The sequence below is a fragment of the Aulonocara stuartgranti genome (assembly GCF_965226115.1).
Source record: "Aulonocara stuartgranti genome assembly, chromosome: 7".
In the NCBI taxonomy this organism is placed as follows: domain Eukaryota; kingdom Metazoa; phylum Chordata; class Actinopteri; order Cichliformes; family Cichlidae; genus Aulonocara; species Aulonocara stuartgranti.
This window is the reverse complement of record NC_138945.1, coordinates 38,670,974-38,693,059: the sequence shown is the minus strand read 5'-3', so window position 1 is coordinate 38,693,059 and position 22,086 is coordinate 38,670,974. Positions and strand designations below refer to the sequence as shown.

Below are 22,086 nucleotides of genomic sequence, written 5' to 3'. Positions count from 1 at the left end.
ATATAACCTTTGAGCTTAACGGTAATTAATTAGCAGTGGAAATAATATCTGGTAGCATAACAGAAATGTAGCAGTGACAATAATATTGTATGTTGTAATCGCACTGGACAATTGGTGATACAAAGCAACTGTTTTATCCTGTGAATAAAAGTATATGTTTTTGTCAATGTACCATAATAACAGAAGCGAAACGCAATATTGTGTCAGGACAATTCACTATTTATGCACAATAAACAAAAGAGCGACAAGGTAAGAGGACGGAAGGGAGAGGTAAGTGACGGACAAGGTAAGCGACTCATGTTGTAACTGACGTCAGACGCCGGAGATTTTGGCGGAAAATTAAAGCAAATGGTAGTTTAGATTTGAACAAATTCATTTAAGCTTCAGTATTACCAAATACACTTATCAACTGTCTTATAACTAACAATATTTGTGTAAATAATCTCCAACACCCTGGAGAACAACGGGGAGAGTTTAGAGACTCTCCAAGATTATATTGATCAGTGCTTTCAGGATCTCGTGATGAAGAAGACCCAGTGTGCAGCTTCCCCGGCCAAACCTGAGACGCCGTCGTCGAAAAGACAACGCCCGGCAGATTCCCCCGGCTCAACATCGCCAGCCGGCAAAGATATTGCCGACATACTGGAGTCAATCGACAAGTGATTGTCCAGTTTCGACGCAAGGCTGTCCTTGGTGGAGATTCTTCACCGAGAATTTAAATGCTTGCGAGAATCCCTGGAGTACAGCCAGCAGCAGGTGGAAACGCTTGCTGCTGAAAATGCCACGCTAAGGGAGTCGGTGAAATGTCTCACAGATAATGTTACCCAGCTCAATAACGAAAATAAAAAAATAAAAGAAACAGTTATTGATCTACAAGCTCGTAGCATGCGTGATAATCTGGTATTTTCTGGTATTCCAGAAGCCGCTGGAGAGGACGCGGAGACCACGGTAAAAAGCTTCATCAAAACCCACCTGAAGCTGCCGGAGGACACTGTGAAGAACATCGTCTTCGATTGGGTACATCGCCTCGGCCCCATTCGGGCTACGGCCGGGAGGCCACGTCCTATCGTGGCCAAATTCGGCCACTTCAAACAAAAGCAACATGTGAAAAGCCGCGGCAGGGAATTAAAAGGAACGGACTTCAGTGTGAACGACCAGTTCCCCAAAGAGATCTTGGAACGACGCAGGGTCCTCTTCCCAATCCGACGCGGCTTCATCCAGAAGGGCTCCCGCGCTGTCATCGCTGTGGACCGGCTGTACGTGGACGGACAGCTCCACCGCGACCCCAACATCACTCCGTGGCTGTATTAACCTCACACCAGATAAGAATCAGCTGCACCATTTCCCTATCCACTCACACTAACTTGCATTAACATCTGTTTAACTTACCAGTATCAAATCGCATCTTAAAGTGTGATTTCATAGCAGAATTAACACCGTCACTCTCCGTCAGTGATTTAATTGGAATGTTTACGTTTTGTTTTTGTTTTTTTTTCTTCTCGTTTTTTTTTCTCTCTTTTCCCCCTCTTGGTTTTATGCTGCTCACCCCTGTCCTTGGTTTCTTTCTTTATTCCTTTCACTGCCTCGATCACCTGCTTCGACACTCATCCACAAACATCCTTTATTTCGACACATACGCACCATACGCTCAACGGCAGCACATTTACTTCAGTCAGACAGCGCACACAGTCGTTTAGGACACACACACTTAAGCCAAGCCTACTTATATTAGTAACTATGCATACACAAAGTCAGACTCAGGGAGCATCTCGCCACACATTTTTTCTCTCTCTCCTTCTCTTTATTTATGAACAAGTGACGTATTCTCTCCACCTGTCTAAGCGACGCACACAGCATACATCCCTAGTTATACACAAACATCTATGGGTACACTGAGGTTCATTACATGGAATATAAATGGAGCTGGCTCCAGAGAAAAGAGGTTAAAAATATTTAACCAACTCAAAAAACTACAGGCAGATGTTGTCCTTTTACAAGAGACCCACAGACCTCTTAGAGGTTCGAATGAACTTAAAACACCTGAGTTTCCTAATGTGTTCTCAGCTTGTTATAATTCTAGACAAAGGGGAGTAGCAATTTTAATACATAAAATATTAATTTCACAGTACTCGATACAGTTGAGTACTGTTGGCTCTGTTGGCTCTCAGGTGACTGTTTCCTCGCGGCTGCGTGCAGTGGGGCTAGGGGAGGGTCTGTGCTGACGGACGTGGGTTACTGACCTGGTAGCCTGGCTGCCCCTGGGTGGGTCCGGGATGGGCGTGAGGTTCTGGGGGCGCTCCGTCTCTGGGCTGGGGCCCTGGCCGGGCCTCGGGGGCTTGGGTCCTGGTTGGTGTGTTGCTGGGGTTGTGGGCGGGTGGGTGCATGGGGGCCCAGCCCTGGCGCAGGGTGCCCCCGGTGCATCGAGCCACCTGGGGGGCTCTTCAACTGGTGGGGGAAATTGTCACACCTTGCAGGAGCTTTCCTCTCCTCAGGAACTCTCTCTGCAGGAGGGGGAGATACAGGAGAGGTGGAGGAAGAGCTCAGCCTGGGCGTCTATTGTCTTATGTAGTCTGGAAGATAAGTGGATGGTGGGGTGGGTGCAGTTTTCTCTGTGGTGGGGTTGGGTGGACTGTCCCGGGCTCTGTGGGGCTGGGAGGCGCTGCTGCACTGGGCCCCGGTCTGGATGGGCCTGGGCCCCCTTTCCCTGGCGGGTCGCAGAGTATGGGGGTGCCTACTGGGGTCAGCGGGGGAGCTGGCCCCAGGGAGGGGTCACTTGCCCCTCCCTTCCTTCCCTCCCCATCTCCAGCTGCCTCCCTCTTCCCGCTCCACCACAACCACCCACACATGCAGGACCTTGGAGTAAGGGTATGTCACCAGGGTGCAGAGGAGGCCACTCCCCCCTCTGTCCCCTTCTGGCTGCCTCTGCCTCAATTTTATCCCACAACTTAGACATTCACATTACTCACACTCTCATTACGCATACATATAGGATCTTGGGGGTGGGCACGATACACGGAATCCAAAGTACCATCAGGGTGTACACCCCACCCCTGGCGTCGTTGCCCACCTCTCAATGTTAAATACACGTAGACATTGAGGGCTAGCAGGAGGGACCATGCGCTTACCTGCTGCTCTCTGGCAGGTAGCAGGGAAAAGGGAAACACCACCTGGGTCTGGGTGCAGTTCCCCCCTCCAGGGGCAAGGGTACCTAGACCCGGTTTGTAGAGTACGCTTGGGGAGTGTGATCGTGTGTACAGCGTCTCTTTATATCTGTCTCCACGTTGGTTGAGTGTGGAGTAAGTGCATATGAGAGCATGAGGGTGGGAATGGATGTTTGTGTCTGTGTGTGCCTGTATGTCTGTGTCTATATGTCAGGCTGGGTATCAGACGCCACCTCTCTGGGGACATCTCAGGCCCTCCAAGGTTTGGAGGCCTATCTCCCCCCACCACCACTTCCCCTGCCAGTGGCGGACTCCCTCAGACATCGGTGCGTTGGTGGTTCTTTGTGTCCGGGGATGGGCGTCCAGGTACACACCGGCTCACTCCTTGGCGGCCGCTTATCGGGGCCTGGGGCTTGCTCGGGCCACTTCGGAGGTGGGGTGCCCCCGGCCTCTCGGCCTGGGGCTCAGTCACTCAGGCACAGCTGGCTGCCGGCGGAGCTCACGGGCGCGTCACTGCAACTCCCCCTGGCTTCTGCTCCGCGGCTGCTGAGTGAGCCCTCATCTGGGACTCTCCTCAGCTCTTTCTGGGACAGTGGCGCGGCTGCCCCTCTGTTAGTCTTCCTTGGTCTCTTGTGTTCTGGGGGCCTCTGGATGTCTGGAGTTTTGATCTCCTCCATACCTGCTTCATGCCCTGGAGGACGGGGCTGTGGCCCCCCCACACCCTCTAGTAGATCATTACATGAAGGAACCTTTTAAAAAAAAACAAGCGCGTCCATGCTCACAGGTGTACACACGGGTGATCACACCCACAAACTACACCCTTTTGGCTGCTACCTCAAAGCACACTGTGTTCTGTTGATCTTATGTGCTGCACAATAATGTTTAATATTTAGTATTTACTGTTATATTCCCATATATCATTGTGATGTTGTTTATTCTATTCTGTTCTCTTCTGCTTGTTTTCTTTTTTCTTTCTCAGCAGGTGATCCAGGTGATTGATATATGCATTTTTTCCCCTGCCCATTCTGTTGGTTCTTGTTTTTTGCCCTTCTCCCCCGTCCCTCTTCTCAGCTGTTTCTCTTTCCCTCTTTCTTTCTCCCCTTCTTTCCCCCAGTCAAGTCTGTCCCGTATTCAGCAAGTGAAAATAAAATAAACAATAAAAGGTGAATCAAATGGACCATTACGGCAAGGCTGGGATGGTCAATTTGGTAAAGTAAATCCGTTGGGCATCTTTCTTCGCCTTTAGACAACAATTCTGATGGCAAAAGAGCCAAACGGGACAGGCCAAAAAAAAAAAAAAAAAAAAAAGAGCGACAATTTCTGTTCAGCGCCAGACTTGCTTGTAACCTATTTCACCAATTATGTTATGAAAAATGACGTATTAACTACTACAAAACTCTGACCTTTGTGGGAATGCTTGGAGCAGACTAACATGTGAGCTGGAGTGTTCTGAGACGTTATATTTGGTATATCCAGACCATCCGTCGGCTCTTACTTCGGAAACATGGCTTAAAAAATTTCTCTTCAACGACTTAATCCGATAAAAAAAAACGATCTCTTTACCCGTCGGCTTCCCGTGGCTGTCATGCGACCGGCTATTGCAGTTAATAATACAACAACTTCTTGACATTTTTTGGGTTTCTTTTTATCGCTGTGTAACTGAGTTCAATTGAAAGCCTGCGTGCGCTAGTACCTCTTGCCACAAGTTCCCAGAATCTTTTGCGGTTTTACCCCTGAATGACGTCACATTTTCAATCTTTATCCTGGTGGGCCGGTCTCTAGTCAAAATGCCCGGGCCGACAGCTATTATACTTAGGTGTACTTCTTGAGGCATTTCTACTTCTCCTGCATATCCTGATTCGTTGTGCTTTTAATTATATTAGAGTTACCAGCAACAGCTACAGACTACTTTGACTCCAGCAGAGTAGTTGAGGCACCCTTTCAGCCCCTCCTACTAATATTAGTTTAACTGTCCATTAGCAAGTTCCTTCCTCAACCACATGCTTTTAGTTGCCATCAGCACGCTTCTGGTAAAATTCTGGCTGGATTTGACCTTCTTGGCAGAACTGATGAAGTTCATTTAATTTGACTGGTTTCCTGGATAAAGACTGGATCACATAGTTTTCAGTAGGGTTGATTGGGGAAAGTTACTCCTGAAGATTATTGTTGGCCTGACTTATTCCAAAATAAGTGCTGACGTATATTTGGGATTACCCAACTCTGTCCAAGTTTTAACTGTGTGAAACTTAATGGTTGAATCTACTAATTCTAGATAAAGATGTTCAAGGTAAAGTTGGAGAATTTTTTAAGGGCTCATTTATGGCTTTTCAAAACATTTTCTGCTTAAGCGTCTCTGATTTGCAAAAATAATTTATGATCCAAAATTTAGACATATATAATGATTCCTAATTTTTTTTTAGCTCCATATATCAAACGCTTTTCTAAATATTTGTGTTTCAAAAAAGTCCAGTCTAACAGACTTTTGAGCCCTTAATTTTTTGCATAAATCTAACCACACTAACTGCATGGACTATGGGAGGAAGCTCCAGCAAACTCCACACAGAAAGGCCCTGCCCAGATGGAGGAGTCAAACTCAGGACCTTCTTGCTATAAGGCAACAGTGCTAACCACTGCGTCACTGTGCTGTCCAGAATAAATATTCATATTTTGAGCCCACAGTATGCCTCAAGGTCATGAAACTCTGTCACACCCAGTGGTTGTCCACTCAATCCTCTGGCCAAACTTTATTGTTTCTCTGAAACACCAAGTAAAATATCCTGGAAACGTCCCCCCCAAAAGAGCTATAAATGAGCAGCAAAGGCACCATTTAAAGTCACTTCTGGTAAATTATTCTGTTAAGAATTAAAAAAAAACCCATCTGTTTATCAACTGAATTGTATTAATTTGTACCACATGATGGTGGAGTAAGTATATGTGATAAAAAAATAAATGTAATAATTTAAAAGGACATGCCCGACAATATCTGTGTACACAGTCTCACAGAATGATGACTACAAAAAGCAACTTAATGTTCTTATATGCTGAAATCTGAGAAAACTGTTTGAAGCTGTGTGTCATTGGTGAGAACACCTTAGAATAGGATCGTTGTGTTTTCATAATTCTGTGGACAGGAGATAACAAGAAAGAAAAAATTCCCAACAGCTGACATCACACATGAAGACGTGGCTAAATACACGTCTAGTAAAACCAGTGACTCAGTGCGGCTCTCAGTGCAGCTGCAGATCAGCTAGTAGCTCAGTTTAAAGTCAACACTGCAATTATAAACTCACATACTCACTTGCCTTCTCTGGAATTTCTGGAGTGCTGTGTGGTTCCGAAATGAAAATTCAGTGGAAACAGGGAGTGGAGGGAATTCTTTAGATGTTTAGTGGGAAAAGGAAAGACTGAACCTTTTCTTTGTTGTCTTTGTATGAAAACAAAACTAAGCCTGTCATTACGATCTGGTTCAAATGACTGATAAAGGAGGAATTTCATTAGATAACTGACTCGGGTAATTTTCCTTCTCACAGTCACTCATGACAACTAAAAAGTGGCTTTGTGCATGAAAGTGTGTGTATGTGTGTAAACAGCAGTTTTTGTTGTGTTATTATCTTATTATTACCATATTAGAGACAAAAAAACATCACAAAATTAACATTTATTTAATGATTTATGGTTTTATTTCCCCCCCCTTATTTAATTAAATGCTTTATGTATTCATAGTGTCTTCTTCCAGTCATTTTCTGTATACGGAACATTAAAGCCACGACCCTGAATTGGATAAGCAGGAAAGGATGGATGAATGGAAGAAATTAAGTGCCTGACCACCCGAAGGAGTTGCTTGACCGTGGAAACTCATGCCATGAAGCCCCTGGCTCCGGGTTTCTGTGCTGATGTTAATGTCAGCAAGTTTTGCAGCTCTGCAGTCACTGAGTAAGTAGAGCATTGGTGATTTTTAGGCACTTCAGCAACTTCCTGTGGTTCATAAATGCTTCTGCTTTGCAGTAACACCACATACTCCTTAGTATTCAACAGGGAGGAAACTGACATGTTGCAACAGTAGCATCCTATATTAGACCAGTTCAATGAGCTCTTTCACAAATGTCTGTGAAGTCAAACTACGTGGCTAGGTGATTTGATTTCATACACATGTGACAATAAGACAGAAAAAAACCTGAAGCACCATTTATGCAGTCTATGTGAGTCCTACTGTACTGTTAAGAGCTCATCCCAGGCACATCGCAACACTTTTATTTACTGTCCATATTTACTGGCTCCAAATGACATGTTCAACCAATGTCCACACTCCAGGAAGCAGAGGGCAGGGTGAGGCAGAAAGGATTTTACTCAGAATTGGGGGAGGGGAGTCAGTTTTACTGCTGTCAGGGGATGAGTTGGAGGAAAGCCAAACAAAAGGAGTACATAAAAGCTTGTAACAGCCTCTTAATAAGAAGTATTGTTTAATGTAGCACTTATTGAGCTTCCTTATCTTCAATTTTCCTTGTATTCCTTTCTTCCTGTTCCTCCCTTTCATTACTGGAAAAACTGCAGCATACTGACTGATAGGTGAACTGACAGAAATCTCATCCTTAACCAAGATCTGAGAAGCCTCTGTTTAAGAGATTTAATCTGGGCGTGTTGTTTTTGTTTACCTGGAAAAAAAACTCCCTGCTTCTGTTCTGAACCACTGATAACAAGTGTTTTCCTTAGTCTGATGACCGATTCTCTCTCTCTGACTAGTGTTTTTCTAAAAGGTTTCAAGTCTGAAAACAATCTTAGAGCAAGTGAGGAATGTCTGGCCTCGCTGCTGTGAGTCACAGTTACGAGAACGCGACTGCTCTGTTTCCTGTACTGGAGCTCACATGGATTTCACAATCATGAACTGAAATGATTTCCCAAAGCTTACATGAGAAGGGAGAGCGACTCCAGGGAGTTATCTGACACTGACATGGTGACTTTTCTCTTCAGAGTCTTCAAATAAAACTCACAAAAGTGTTTTGTGTGTGAAAGTTTTTTGTTTCTATAAAGGAAGCCTCAGGAACCTGCTTTACAACCATTTGTAAATGTTTATCACCAGAGCTATGGCAACCATTTGACTCAATCCATGAAGTTTTTTTTCTACAAAGAAATAAACACGGGAGGATTATCATGATCGCATGGTTGTTACTGCTGTCACTCTCCACAACGAGCACACAAGATGGACAAGAAAACAGTGAGTATTTCATCGTCTTGATTGAAGATGTCGTGTTTCAGCTGCTCCAATGAGTAAATGCTCTCAGGTGTGCATGCAGGATATTTTTATGTGCAGTTTTTCCTGTTCATATAACAAACACAAGGCGTTTCAGGGGATCATGCTTTCCACACACTACAGATTTCAGTGAGCATTAGCTGCTAATTGCTAACCACCTATTTAAATTTGATTACACTTTGCCGTATTAGAAGTATGGCTATTTTGACTGTGAGCTCCCTGCTAGGCTTTACTGCCGCTGATTTGTGTGGATTTCTTGACCCAGTTTGTTTTTAATGCAAATATCTGACAAATTATACATTTTTCTGTGGGTGTAATTGAACAGTACCTAAATTCTAGACGTCCATGTGTGCCCAAATATGGTCACTTTGAAAGACCAAGAGGTTGATGACTAGATGAACTGTCTTTGAAGCAAGACTTCACAAACCAGCATCATGGCAGTGGTTATGATGTTTGCCCCTGAAGCTCTGCTGCTATGATGGCTGAAACCCAACAGTTAGCTCTATGTCTTCAACATCTACAATAATGCATGATTGATTTCCTTTTTGTCTTGCTTTATGTCCACATACTTTATGCAGACAGTCAGCTTCTAACTTCCCATCTTCCCTTGCAAAACTTCTTAAATGCTTCCTTCCAACTTTCTCAACAGTCATTGTGTAAAAAGAGAAGAGCTCTCAAGTGGCCAGTTAGTGAACTGGCTTTTAAACTATTTGTGCCCTCTGAGGTTCCCCCAGAAAACTTGTGATTTTTAAAAAAAAAAAGAGCGATGGGTGGGTGACAGAACATAAAATTGATCACTGACAGAAGAGTGGCTTTTACAGGTGAAATGTAAATGTTGTTTACAGGCAAATTATAATAGAACAATACAGAAGAAAGGAAACAAAAATATATAAAAAATTACAAAGATGTATAATAAAATATTACAGAATAATAGAAATGTATTAAAGGTATGTGGAATGTATTAAACAGTATTATTAGACAGGGTAGGCTGCAATATTTGATCTAAGTATTTATGAAGGGAGCTTAAAGGAAATGAAACATGTAGTTTGTGGCTGGACCAATGGTGACCCCCCCCCCCCCAAAAAAAAAAAAAGAAAAAAGAAAAAAAAAAGGAAATATCTTGGAATCAGAAAGGTTTGGGGAAATTCCAGGAGACAGGTAAGACAGCTGGACAGGGCCCAGCAGCAGGACCTGTATCTGTTTCTTTCTGCAAGGATGAGCTCTGCCAGAGCTCCACAAAATGACCTCCACCATGCCACTGCTGTAATAATAATAATAATAATGATAATACATTTAATTTTTAAAGCGCCTTTCAAGACACCCAAGGACACTGTACAATAGATAAAAACACATAATATAACAATGACACTATGAAGAACAATAAAACAAAAGCACAGGATATAATTAACAAACAGTGAATATACAGATTTGAACTGATGGGTTTTGAGTTGAGATTTAAACTGGGGGAGAGAACCAATGTTTCTTATATCTGGTGGTAGAGCTCCACAGCCTGGGAGCAGAGCAGCTAAAAGCTCTGCTTCCTGTGGTGGTGAGGCCAAAATAAGGCACAACAAGCTGGACAGAAGAAGATCGAAGTGAGCGGGCAGGAAAGGTAGTGCTTAACAGGTCAGAAAGGTAAGGAGGTGCGAGGTTATGAATGGCCTTGAAGGTGAGCAGAAGAAGTGAAGTTCCTGAAGAACTTCCAGGAGAAGAACTTCCAGGCGATTAGAGGATCATCAGGGGGTCCTTTTGTCCCTCTGTGGGGGGTCACTCCCACTAGGTTTATATCTGGGACTCTCCACCATTTGACCTTAGAACTGAAGAAGCTTCTCGGATGAAAGGTGAAACGTCTTCAAGCAACTTAAAGAAGTCCAGACGCTTTTCTTTGCAAGCTCCTTTGACTACGATGACCTGGATGACTGAGAACCTTCACAGACATATTCCTGAAGAACAGGGGTGATGTGCTGGTAGGACGGGGTTCTGGTGATAATCCGAGCAGCAGAGTTGTGAACCAGTTGAAGCTTATGGAGGGATTTTTGGGGGAGACCATGCAAAAGACAATTGCAGTAGCCAATACGGGAGGTAACAAGACCGTGGACAAGAATGGACGTGGACTGTGTGTAAAGAGAAGGACGTAATCTGTTAATGTTGCGTAGATGGAAATAGGCAGAACGGGTGAGATTACTGATGTGAGACTTGTAGGAAAGTGAACTGTCTAATGTGACACCAAGGCTCTTAACCTGAGAAGAAGGCAAAACTGTGGAGTTATCGATGGTGAGTGAGAAATGTTTCGCCTTCAAAAGGTTGGATTTGGTGCCAATAAGGAGGATTTCAGTTTTATCCTCATTGAGCTTTAGAAAATTAGAGCTAAACCAGAATTTTAATTCGGATAGACATTCTGTAAGGGAAGAAGGTGGGAGGGAGGAATCAGGTCTGCAGGAGAGATGTAACTGGGTGTCATCAGCAAAACAGTGAAAGTGAAGATCAAATTTGTGGAAAATGGTACCTAGAGGGAGGATGTATATTATGAAGAGAAGAGGGTCTAAGACTGAACCTTAGGGTACACCAGAAGTGACCGGGAATAGACGAGAGTGGAATGATTTCAGTTGAATAAACTGGGAGCGGTCGAGGAGATATGATTGAAACCAGGGGTTCAATCATATCTGTGTGTCAGAGACAGAGATGGGCAGTAACGCGTTACTTGTAACGCGTTACTGTAATCTGATTACTTTTTTCAAGTAACGAGTAAAGTAAGGGATTACTATTGCAAAATCGGTAATTAGATTACCGTTACTTTCCCGTAGGAACGCTGCGTTACTGCGTTACTAAAACCGTGATTTTTTGCGAGAATGTCTCACGACAGTGACGTAAGCGAGTGCGCCGTTAGTGACAACAGCTGTGTTCAGATCAACAATGGATCACATATCGATTGTGGGAGAGAGTGCAGCATTTAAAGCGTGGAAGTACTGACCTTACTTTGAGTTTGATTCCATAAAAAGTGACAAAAACATTAGCGTCCATCGTGCGTGGGAAGAAAACTTCTTTTTACAGCGAAAAAAACCCTAAACTTCCAAGCAAGCACCGAGTGCGCCATGACGTAATGGGAAACTCACAGAGAAAGTCGCGGATTCTTCAACTGACCGCGGCACACCTGCACCAGAGTAAACCTCCGCCTACCGCAGTCCTGCTTTACAGGTGAAAATAGAGCAACAGGACCACTGAGTCTTTGACTTTATTTATTTTCTGCTGTGTTTTACTTGCATCTATTTGAAAGAGTGAGTGTAAACACAAAAAATATTTTATTTTATGTGCTGGAATGTGTAGAAAATAGGTTTAAATGTTAAACTAATTTCTTCAAGTCAGAGAATGTTGCATATAATTAAATTTTTGCTTGATCCATAAAGTTAAAAGATTAAAACTAATAAAGCAAGTTTTAAAAAGAGACTTTTCCATTTGATTACATTTTGTATGATGGATTATGCAGAAAAAGTAGAATTGGGCTGAAAGATCTATCGCTTTATCACCTCTTCAGGTTGTAAATCGTGTTTTTAAAAAGTAACTAAGTAACTAAGTAATTAATTACTTTTGAAAAGAAGTAATCAGTAAAGTAACGGGATTACTTTTTGGGGGAAGTAATCAGTAATTAGTTACTGATTACTTTTTTCAAGTAACTTCACCAACACTGGTCAGAGATGCCAAGAGAGGAGAGTCTGCTTATAAGGACAGAGTGAAAGATGGTGTCGAAGGCTGAGCTCAGATCTAAAAGGATGAGAATGACCAGAGTCGGCTCCGATTAGAAGATCATTAGTGACTTTAAGTAAAGCAGTTTCTTTACTGTGACATGAACGAAAACCAGATTAAAATCTCTTGTAGATGTTTTATATTAACCAAGTGTGAATGAAGTTGAACTGCAACTACTTATTAGATATCGGACGGAGGTTGTTCAAGTTGTTAGGGTCTAAAGAAGGTTTTTTCAGTATGGGAGTGACTGAAGCAATCTTGAATAAGGAGGATAGCAGAGATGAGTGGGAGTAAGGAAGAGAGGCAGGGAATCTTTCTGACCAAACAATCAGAAACTGACTTCATTAGGGTGGTTATCCATCGTCACGTCCGAGTGGCATCTGCCATAGATTGCAGTGATGGACATTCTGACAACCTGTTCTTTTCACAGATGAAAGCAGGTTGACCCTCAGCACGGAGAACAGATGAATCTACTTGAATTAGCTGAGGCAAGAGAGAACTAGTGCCCTATTTGGACCCATTTGCTAGTCAAAATGGGCCTGAAATGTATAATGAGGAGTCTTAATACAACTTAAACAGTTGCTGCATGAGTGAAATTTGTTACCAAGTGCAAAAAAAAAAAAAAAAAAAAAAAATTGTATGAGGCTGTAAACATGTTTTGCTGTAAAGCTGGGCATTTTGAACAGGGTGACACATCTATGGGAATTGACACACCTTTTAAGGATATCTCAAATGAAGAATAGATGAACTCCATTTTAGGCAACAGTTTTTAACAAAATCTTTAACAAAACATCAGTATTTGATGCCCGGGCAGTGACGACACTATTGGCACCACTGGCTGTGTCCTCACTGACTGCTGTTCAAATAGCCCAACGATGACTGTGAAGAATTGTTCAGGTCACTTTAACCATAAAATGTCCTGTGGTCACTTCCTTTAGGTGTTTTGCGTTGTGGACCTCAGAATGTGACTCTTGACTACGACAGTTTCCTGTTAAAGTGGGAAGATGACCCTTCTTGCTCTGTGATACGAGATGGGCTCGTGTACGAGCTGCAGCTTCTCATTGCAGACAAACCTGAACACAATGTAAGAGATTATTATGGGTAACTATAATCCTCACTTCTGTAGCCTCCAAACAAAAAGCTGTTCCTCTAATGTGTTTATGATAATGTTGTAGGGTGAAGTTGTTGTGGCACCTGCACAGATAGGATCTACTCATTCCTGGAAATGGACTTCCCATTTACCATCGCAGTGTGCTCGCCATTCAGTCCGGCTCAGGTCCCAATACAACAACCAATCAAGCCCATGGATGCAGAAGACGCTACCTGGTTAATATTAAGTTCAAATCATTTGATCTTTTTTGATTCTTAAACACTTTACAGTCTCGTTTATTCTTATCACTGTGCTTCTTCAGACCAGGGTGAAATACTGGTTCTCCCAAGAGACCAAATATTGGAGGTGGGCAGCACAGCCACATTCTGCTGCATGGTGCCAGATGGGGAAAGTATTAAAACAATGTTTCTATATGACTACAAAGGCACTAATGTAACAACTACAAAGATCAGTGAACATGTGCACTCCCTGACTGTTCACCTGGACCAAGAATCAGAAAACTATAGTGATGTAATATGTGAAACAACCAAAGGAAACATCAACGGAGCCAGTTTTCACGCCAGCTGTAAGTATGATGTAGCATTTGAGATTGTGGTTTCTCAAATTGATCTTGTAAATAAATGGTTCTCTTTTAAATGTGCTTCTGTTTTTCCTGGTATTTGCCACAAACTTAGATCCTCCTGATGACAGTGATCTTAAGTGTGAAACCCGGGATCTGGAATCAATCGATTGTTTTTGGAACGTAGGAAGGGCAGCAAACGAACATCCTGCAATGGAAAGAACATATCAGCTCCAAGGAAGGTATAATAAGACCCAACCACCCCTAATATATCTACAGTCTCCTGTATGGAAGCATCTGAGGGTGTGAATCTTAAAATAAGACACCTCACTGGACACCTTGTTAAAAACCACTGCAGACCGTTTCAGATTCAGAAGAACAAAAAGTTGATGAACAGTACTTTTAGATGATCTCGATGATCTGTAGTCAGAAGTTACAAAAATGAGCACTTGCTATACAACTTCAGTTGCAGGATGATTTATTGGGGGAAAAAAACCTGAAAAAATAATAGTCAGAAAGCAAAGTGCTCTACTGCGAGAGCATGCAGACTCCAGTGCTATCACAGACAGACAGGCTGCCCTGTTTACTACTTTTAGTTAGAGTGAAAATCTACAACATATCAGGCCTTGTCAAAACATTCCCTTTTAAAGTGCGCCACTCTCCTTTGTAAATTCCATGCATATCCAAGTATAAGCCACACACACACGCAGAGATGGTTAACACATTATTTGAAAACTAAAATAAAGTGCCCAGAATAAACATAGTCCAAAAAACAAATTGATTAATTATGGGATAAACAGTAGTTATGCTTCTCACAGTATGTAATGCCATATAGGTCAAAAGTCAAAGTGAGTTTACAAAGAGAACGTCCTTGATGAAATCACAGTGGAGTTGTTTTCAGGGCTATTCTTCTTTAATTTCACTTTATATGATTTGCAGTGAAAACTGCACACATTACACCTCGTCACCAGAGTTCTTAAAAAACCCAAAAACCTGAATATTTATAAAAGTAGTTTCAAGCAGTTGAGAGAAATGCTCTGATTTAAAAGACCATCAAAGCAAAAACATTTTGGGATCTATAGACTAAACTTTAAAGCACCAAACATTATTGATTAAGCAATAAGGAGTTCAGTCAATGACAAATTTAAAATGTACTCTTACTTTGCTTCCTAGTGAATGTGCAGTCCTGCTAGCCTCTGTATTTATTTAGTTGTAAATATTTAGTAATAGCGGTGTATATTTTTTACATTTTAGCTCATGCATCAATGGACGTTTAGGTAAATGCTCGCAAAAAGTAAAGCTGGATGCAGCTGAGAGGAACTGGACCTTAACAGCAACTAATCGGCTGGGAAAGCTCGAGATCCATGACAACGCGGACCTGACCAAAAGAGGTAAAGCTTTGAATAAAATTTGGTTAAATGATTATTTTTAATCCTTAAGATCAGCTGATTGTTGTGATCTCTTGTTTTAGTGCACATGGTCGTGCCAGACAAAGTGGCAGCTTCAACTGTGAACCCCAGAAACATCAGTCTGAAATGGAGCTGGACTGTGCAGAAGTACAGTAATCTCAACATCACATGCCAAGTAGATGTCAGTGATGGAAACTCTAATACCAAAGTGAGTAGATTAAAAAGGAGGCTAAGGTATTGGCTTTTCAAAGTAAAAGTCTTCACTGAAGTCAGCTAACATAATTTTTGTCCTTGTAGACTGAAAACATTGGAGTTGGCCTCACAGCTGCAGTCATCAAGGACTTGATACCACACTGGGACTATGTTGTGAGGGTCCGATGTGGAACAGCACAGCATTTCTGGAAATGGGGTGACTGGAGCAATAGTGTCAAAATCCGCACAAAGGGTGATGGTAAGTAGTTTTTATTTTAAGACTTTATTTTAATCTTAAAATAAAAAATATTTTAAGATAAAGACCTAAAAGGTTTGTGAATGTAACAGATGTCGTTTGTCTGGTTGCACCACAGTTCCAGATGCTCTTGACGTGTGGATGAAGGTGAAGGCAGACCAGACTGTAATCTCCTGGAAGGTGAGTCCAAGTTGGCTTTTACAAGGCTTTTATGAGGCCTCTTGGTAAGGTCTAAATCTGGAAACTGACTTTTGGAGACAGCCTCAAGTGGTCTTTAGAAGAACTAGAGCTTTTGGTACTTGCATGTTGGATTCATTTTTTTCCTCACAACTTGATGCAATAAAAAATATCTTTATTAAATCTATTTGACAAAATATCAGTGCAACATCTTATACAGTCAGAAAGTGATGTTTCAGAGGACACTGTTACCATTTCAGGTCTTGATGTTACGTCTCCACAGGTGCCACTGACCAATCAGAGCCATGGAGAAATCTTTGACTACAAAGTGTCCTGGGCAAAGACCAAAGACAAAAATCAGTCAAACCAAACCAACGTGTCCAGAAGCAATCACAGTCTTACACTCACGCTGGACCCCAGTGAGGAGTACATGGTCACTGTCACGGCTAGAAACATAAACGGCAGCTCATCACCATCGACCATCATCATCCCCCGCTGCAATCTAGGTATGAAGCTAACAGAGCACCACACATTACAGATAAGCTCACTTTGATTTCCATTTGGGGAAGAGGTTTGATTTTATCTAATCTGTGCAGAAGGCTGTAAGCAAAGGGGTTTCCAAACTAATGCAGAAAAGGAATAGCAGTTTTCATGATCACATGATTGAGATTATATCTATTATAAGTATACAAATTTGTAATTGTTGTGTTTATATTCTATATATCCAAGTCATGATGAGTATGTACATTTTTGCACATTTTATTGGTCTGCAAAGGGAAGCTAAATGCCTTAAAAGTGCATGAAACTGTTTTTAAAACCCATGAAAAATTCTCAAGGTTTAACTATATATACTGATTTAACCTCTTCCTTTTTTAAGTGGAGTATGTTGTAAAATCTAATTTTAAAGAGTCTTTTTCAGATACATCCGAGGTGAAGACCTCCTGGATCAGTGGCAGCAATGGTAGCTTCTTCCTGTCCTGGCCTGATAGTCCTAACGCCAGCTGTGGCTACATAGTGGACTGGTGTCCAGTCTTCGGTAATTGCACCTTCGAGTGGATGAAAGTGCCTCCCAACAGAACTCATACCACAGTTTTTTCAAGTACGTCCTCATCTTTGCCTACAAAACTGTTGCAGATCATATTTGCATCTGTTTCAGCACAGCTCCTTTTGTTGTTCCAGAGAACTTTGAAGATGGTCGGAGATACCTGCTGTCCATATACGCCTGCACTGAGGGAGCTGCGGTGCTACTACAGAGAAGAAAGGGCTACATCAGAGAGACCAGTAAGACTGATTCAGTGATTTCTCACAAAATGCGATGGTTCAATCAGCAGTGTATTTTATGCATGTCACATCTTTCCAGAAATAGGAGTCGAGCTGTTTAAACTCAAATACAAACAGGAAGACTCGGCTGTTGAGGTATCCTGGGAGCCCATACCTCTGGAAAAGCAGACTGCTTCCATCCATGGATATATTCTCTACTACCAGGACAAGAGCGGGAACGTTTTTAACGTGAGCACAGGTACAGTATGAAGGCATACTCACTCAGGCCAGCTAAGATTTCAGTCTGGACATTAAGTATAGGATCAGCACTTTTTTTTTTTGTGATCAACATTTTATTGATTTAAAACGGGGTTGGGGGAGGGGGGGGGGGGGGGGTACAGACATATACAGCACATCTGTAAACTGCAGTAGCAAAGCAAACATTGGTCACAAGGCATAGGGACAGCAAAGAAAAAACACAAAAACACAGTCAAAAACAGTTAGTGCCTGTTCCAGGAGATAACTTTGGATGAGAAGATTTTCCAAACTTCAACAGTCGTGGGTCGAGCTTTATTTAATTTTGCTGTGGTATGTTCAAAATTAATAACACGGATAAGACATCGTATCCAGAATGATTCCATACAAATGTCAGGACTGAACCATTGCTTTGTAATAGTCTTCTTTGCGGATGTGAATGCAGCGAACAACATTTTGCATTGTATTTGTTTTAAGGAGATTTCAGAGGTATCATTAAGGAGACAAAGACCAGGATTGGGAATATAAAAAACGTCCAGCACCTCAGATAACACAGAGTTCACAAAGACCCAAAAATTGGATACAACAGGACAGTCCCAAAACATGTGCAAAAACGTGCCTGGTGACGAATCATTGCAGATGTGACAGTGATACGTAGCCTGTAGTTTCATCTGGAACCTCCTATAGGGTGTAATGTTTGTTCTGTGTATGGTTTTGAAATGAATCAATTGATGCGCCAGGTTCTTAGAAGTCAAAGGATCAGCACTTTTCCATAGGTGCTCTGTTAGCTGATTTTAATCCATCATTAGTGTTTACCTCCTGGCATATGATGATTTTATTGGGTTAATTTGACCATGATGCCACTTTTTTCCATTATCTTGGACTTAGAAACTGTTAATAATGCCAGATCTAACAAATGGAAATAACAACCCCTTGTGGCACAAACGTAAAACAAACCATGCCTGTTTTATGGTTGTAATTGGATGAAATATTAAGGGCTATAACTCTTCAAATTGGTGGCAGAAAATATCAGATTCGTTTGAAAGTCTTTTATACTAAAAAATGTCAAAAATTATGTCTTCAACTGATTTGCTGTACATCAAGTTTTTTCTTGCATCTTTTGTAGTATTAAGGTGTTAACTGAAACATGTTGCCGACGTGTCGTTTACAAATTGATTGTCACTCGGACGATGACACACTTAATCACACTATTAAGTTTCTCTACTGATAACAAAGTCCTGGTTTTGTTTCTCCACACACAAAGATTAGCTTGTAACTGAGATAAATAAAGTAAGTCTCCAGTGTTGCCCGATGATCGTAAACATGTATTTATGTTGTAATAATGGCGGTCACTCTGTGTTGATTTAGATGATCCTGAAGCCACCAGCCTCACTGCAAAGAACCTGAACATCAGTATGTACACCTTCACGGTGACAGCATCAACAGCATTTGGACTTTGTGGTAATTTATCCATCAGTGTCACCTTGAATCCCCCGGGTAGGTTAATTATTTCCCCATATGGACTATTTTCTTTAGTAAGACTGTCAACATTTGTCATTTTCTTTGATTTACTCGATGCGGTTCATTGTTTTCACCAGCTGATCAACTGATAATGCTGATCTTGATATCCCTGGGAGCAGTTTTTCTTATTCTGTCTGTCAGCACAATTATCTGCTACAGACAATGGGCATGGTAAGCAATGCACATTTATTTTCTGTGAAATTTGCCACTTTTGCTTCCAATAATTGGTTTTGTTTAAATTTTGATGCATTCTTTGACCCAACAGCATCAAACACAAAGTCTATCCTCCAATCCCAAAGCCAGTGCTGACCGACCAGTGGCTGACATTACCAGTAAGTTGAGATGGCCAGTACTATATCATGTAGCATTGGCCAGCTAATGATGCATCTATATATCAGGATATTCTACTATTCAGTTATTTGTTGATTTCCTTGTATAGTCCATTATCCTAATCTCTAAGCACCAAGATATCTTTCCTGTGAATGTGAGGTCATTTTCTCTGTTTTTCAGGATGAACATACGAGTCATCATCTTCATTTTGATCAGAGTTACTACAGAGAGGTCTTGGATATTCCTAAGCTACATGATCAATTCAGACCACCACAGCCTGATGTTGACCAGGACTACAAGCCTTTTACCTTCTCTCAGACTCCCAAAGGTTACTACAATAAGCCTCTGAAGAAATCCCAGCCATGTCTCACTTTACCCACTACAGGCCTCACATCTCAGCCAGGCTTGCCATCTTCTCCAATCAATGGCGTATTTCCTAATCCGTCGTACAACCCATCGTACAACCTGGTATTGCAAAGTGTGGACCGTGAAGTCAAATCAGGGCCCGAGGTCCATGAGGGAATACCTTTCATCAGAAGCTTTAGTGGATACCAGCCTCAGAGTCCTGATGAGACCTTTACCACAACTGAGTTAGAGGAGTACCCAAACAGTCCCATATCCTGTGTGTCCACATACATTTTGCTACCACAGAAGACATCCAACTAGCTGCTGCATATGTGAACACATTTAAGCCTTATTCAGGCACTTTATGCATCGTTAACTACTGCATAGTTGGTTAGCTTCATCCACCAGGTCATCAGCAACTCAGCTAAAGTTAGGTGTGAGTTTAGTTTCATTCACACAAACAGGACATTTTCAGAAAATAGAAGATGTTTCCTTTCAAATGAGATCCTAGGAGTACATTTTGGCATTAAAGCTTTTCTGTTTAGATGCTCACACACTCACACCTGAATTATAATCCTAGTTGTTTGTTGTTAGCCAATTATGTTAGTGGACCAGAGCATTAGTGGTTTTCAAAGATTTTGTGCCCTGCAAATTTATTTTGTTTGTCACCACATCAGTGACACATACAGTATGAATGGCGGGTTTGAAAAACACTGCTCTAAGATGCTGCTGTTGAACCTTTGGGGTCTGTTCGTTTCGGACACTACTGTACAGTCATTCCTGTGGCTGGCTCACATCAAGGTCTCTTTAAGACATGAAAAGGACAGGTTTCTCTTGTTGGTGTCCAAGTGGCACCAAATGGGCATTATTTGAATTTACTCTGGAAACACTGCTCTCATGACGGGACATTGTATCCCTCAAGGTACTTAATTTTTAAGGGCTCTGTCCCACAATACTAGGGACACATCAGAGAGTACAACCACTGGTCGCTGTGGAAAAATGTGTGCTCCCTGACTGTCAGTTGACAAGAAATTGGTCACAAACGGGTATACAGTGCTCCACTGATAACTGCTTTGGTTACTAGCAGGTTGCCAGAAGTTTGAACTTGTCTAGAAATAACTTGTTAACGGCTCTCTGAACTGTAATGAAACTGTGAAAAAAGTGTGCCACAAACTGGAAATGGAGATTCTTCACCTTCTAAGTAAAGGCTTTGTCTTACTAATGTTATCATCACATTTAACGTTTTACTTTATAAGGGAACATTTTCTGTTTCTGTTGCACTTACTCAGAGAGTAAATGGTGAGTGTTTGCAGCCAGCTCAGCATCTTCCATGCAAATTATGAGAGACTGCAAAAACCTCAGTGACCTTTGTCAGTGAATACATAGTTTATCCTAGATGTTCCTAGGGCATTGCTAACCGATCTCTAAGAAATTCTAAAAGTTTCTTTAAATGTATCTAGACGTTCCACTGAGTCAGACATTTGAGAGAAGCCCCTCTAAAGCTTGAATTATTTTTCTGTGTTGAATCTCTGCAAACCTGACTGCAAAGTCTGTACAAGTTACAGCTGTTTGCATTTTTACTTTAATGACGTGTCTGAATCTCTGTGCCATCACCACAGAAACTCAACTCATCATATTGAAGCAAATAAATAATGAACAATGAAGAGAGGACTTCAGTACCGACCGATTGATTATGTGTGTCCTACCTTATTAAAAAATGTGAATATTTCATGTAGCTGCTGAGAGGTCTTTGCTGTTGATCTCTGTCTGTAAGAACCAAGAAATCACCTTTGAATCAATGCTGTAAACCAATAAAACAAGAAGCTTCAAACAAGAAGTGTTTTTTTAATGCTTTGATTGTGTCTGGTTTCCTTCAAAGTCTGTTCATATGGAGAGAAACAGTACAGCACCAGGAAGGCTGTGTGACCTGCTGTGTTGATGATTGCATTGTTACGTCCCTCTGCAGCCGCTAATCTCCTCAATGTGTTCAGCTGGTGCTAATTGGCCACACCTAGTCAGGTGTGGATAAAAGCATACCTGAGGCAAGCTTCCAGGGAGCTCACTTGTCTTTGCCTTGGTGGCACCAGCCATTTTAGCCAACCTGGTATTCCATTTTAAGAAAAAAAAACCCTCTTCTGACAAACGGTATTTGTCTCCTTTTTTATGTTGCGGCTTTTGAGCTGGGTCGTAACATGCATGTGTATCAAACACTATATAAGGATATAATTAAGCGTATTTCTGAGGTACCTCTACTCTTAGTGCATGTCTCCAGCGAGTAGTGCGGTGCTCTGAACGGATAATTGGAGGTGAGCTTCCCTCCCTCCAAGACATCTACAGGAAGCGCTGCCTGAGGAAAGCGGGGAGGATCATCAAGGACTCCAGTCACCCCAGCCATAAACTGTTCAGACTGCTTCCATCAGGAAGGAGGTTCTGCAGCATCCGGTCCCGTACCAGCAGACTGAGAGACAGCTTTTTCCATCAGGCCATCAGACTGCTGAACACGTCATAGACACCTCAGCTT

At 42.0% G+C, this 22,086-nt stretch overlaps 1 protein-coding gene across 2 annotated transcripts; it reads left to right on the top strand.

Annotated features, from left to right (window-relative positions):
• The first annotated feature begins 8,020 nt into the window (after positions 1 to 8,020).
• LOC309711156 (leukemia inhibitory factor receptor-like) lies at positions 8,021 to 21,402 on the top strand. 2 transcript variants are annotated; one of them, XM_082541237.1, is made up of 18 exons: positions 8,021 to 8,112; positions 8,239 to 8,373; positions 13,089 to 13,234; positions 13,326 to 13,476; positions 13,563 to 13,826; positions 13,936 to 14,062; positions 15,075 to 15,211; positions 15,292 to 15,437; positions 15,527 to 15,680; positions 15,796 to 15,857; positions 16,138 to 16,360; positions 16,774 to 16,953; positions 17,034 to 17,135; positions 17,215 to 17,373; positions 18,738 to 18,866; positions 18,968 to 19,061; positions 19,156 to 19,222; positions 19,401 to 21,402. In XM_082541237.1, exons 2-18 carry the CDS (start codon positions 8,310 to 8,312, stop codon positions 19,884 to 19,886), a joined length of 2,691 nt encoding a protein of 896 aa, XP_082397363.1. In that variant the 5' UTR covers positions 8,021 to 8,112; positions 8,239 to 8,309; the 3' UTR covers positions 19,887 to 21,402. The 2 variants fall into 2 exon arrangements, with proteins under 2 accessions (XP_082397363.1, XP_082397362.1); XM_082541236.1 differs by having other exon boundaries at positions 8,030 to 8,373.
• Positions 21,403 to 22,086: the final 684 nt, after the last annotated feature.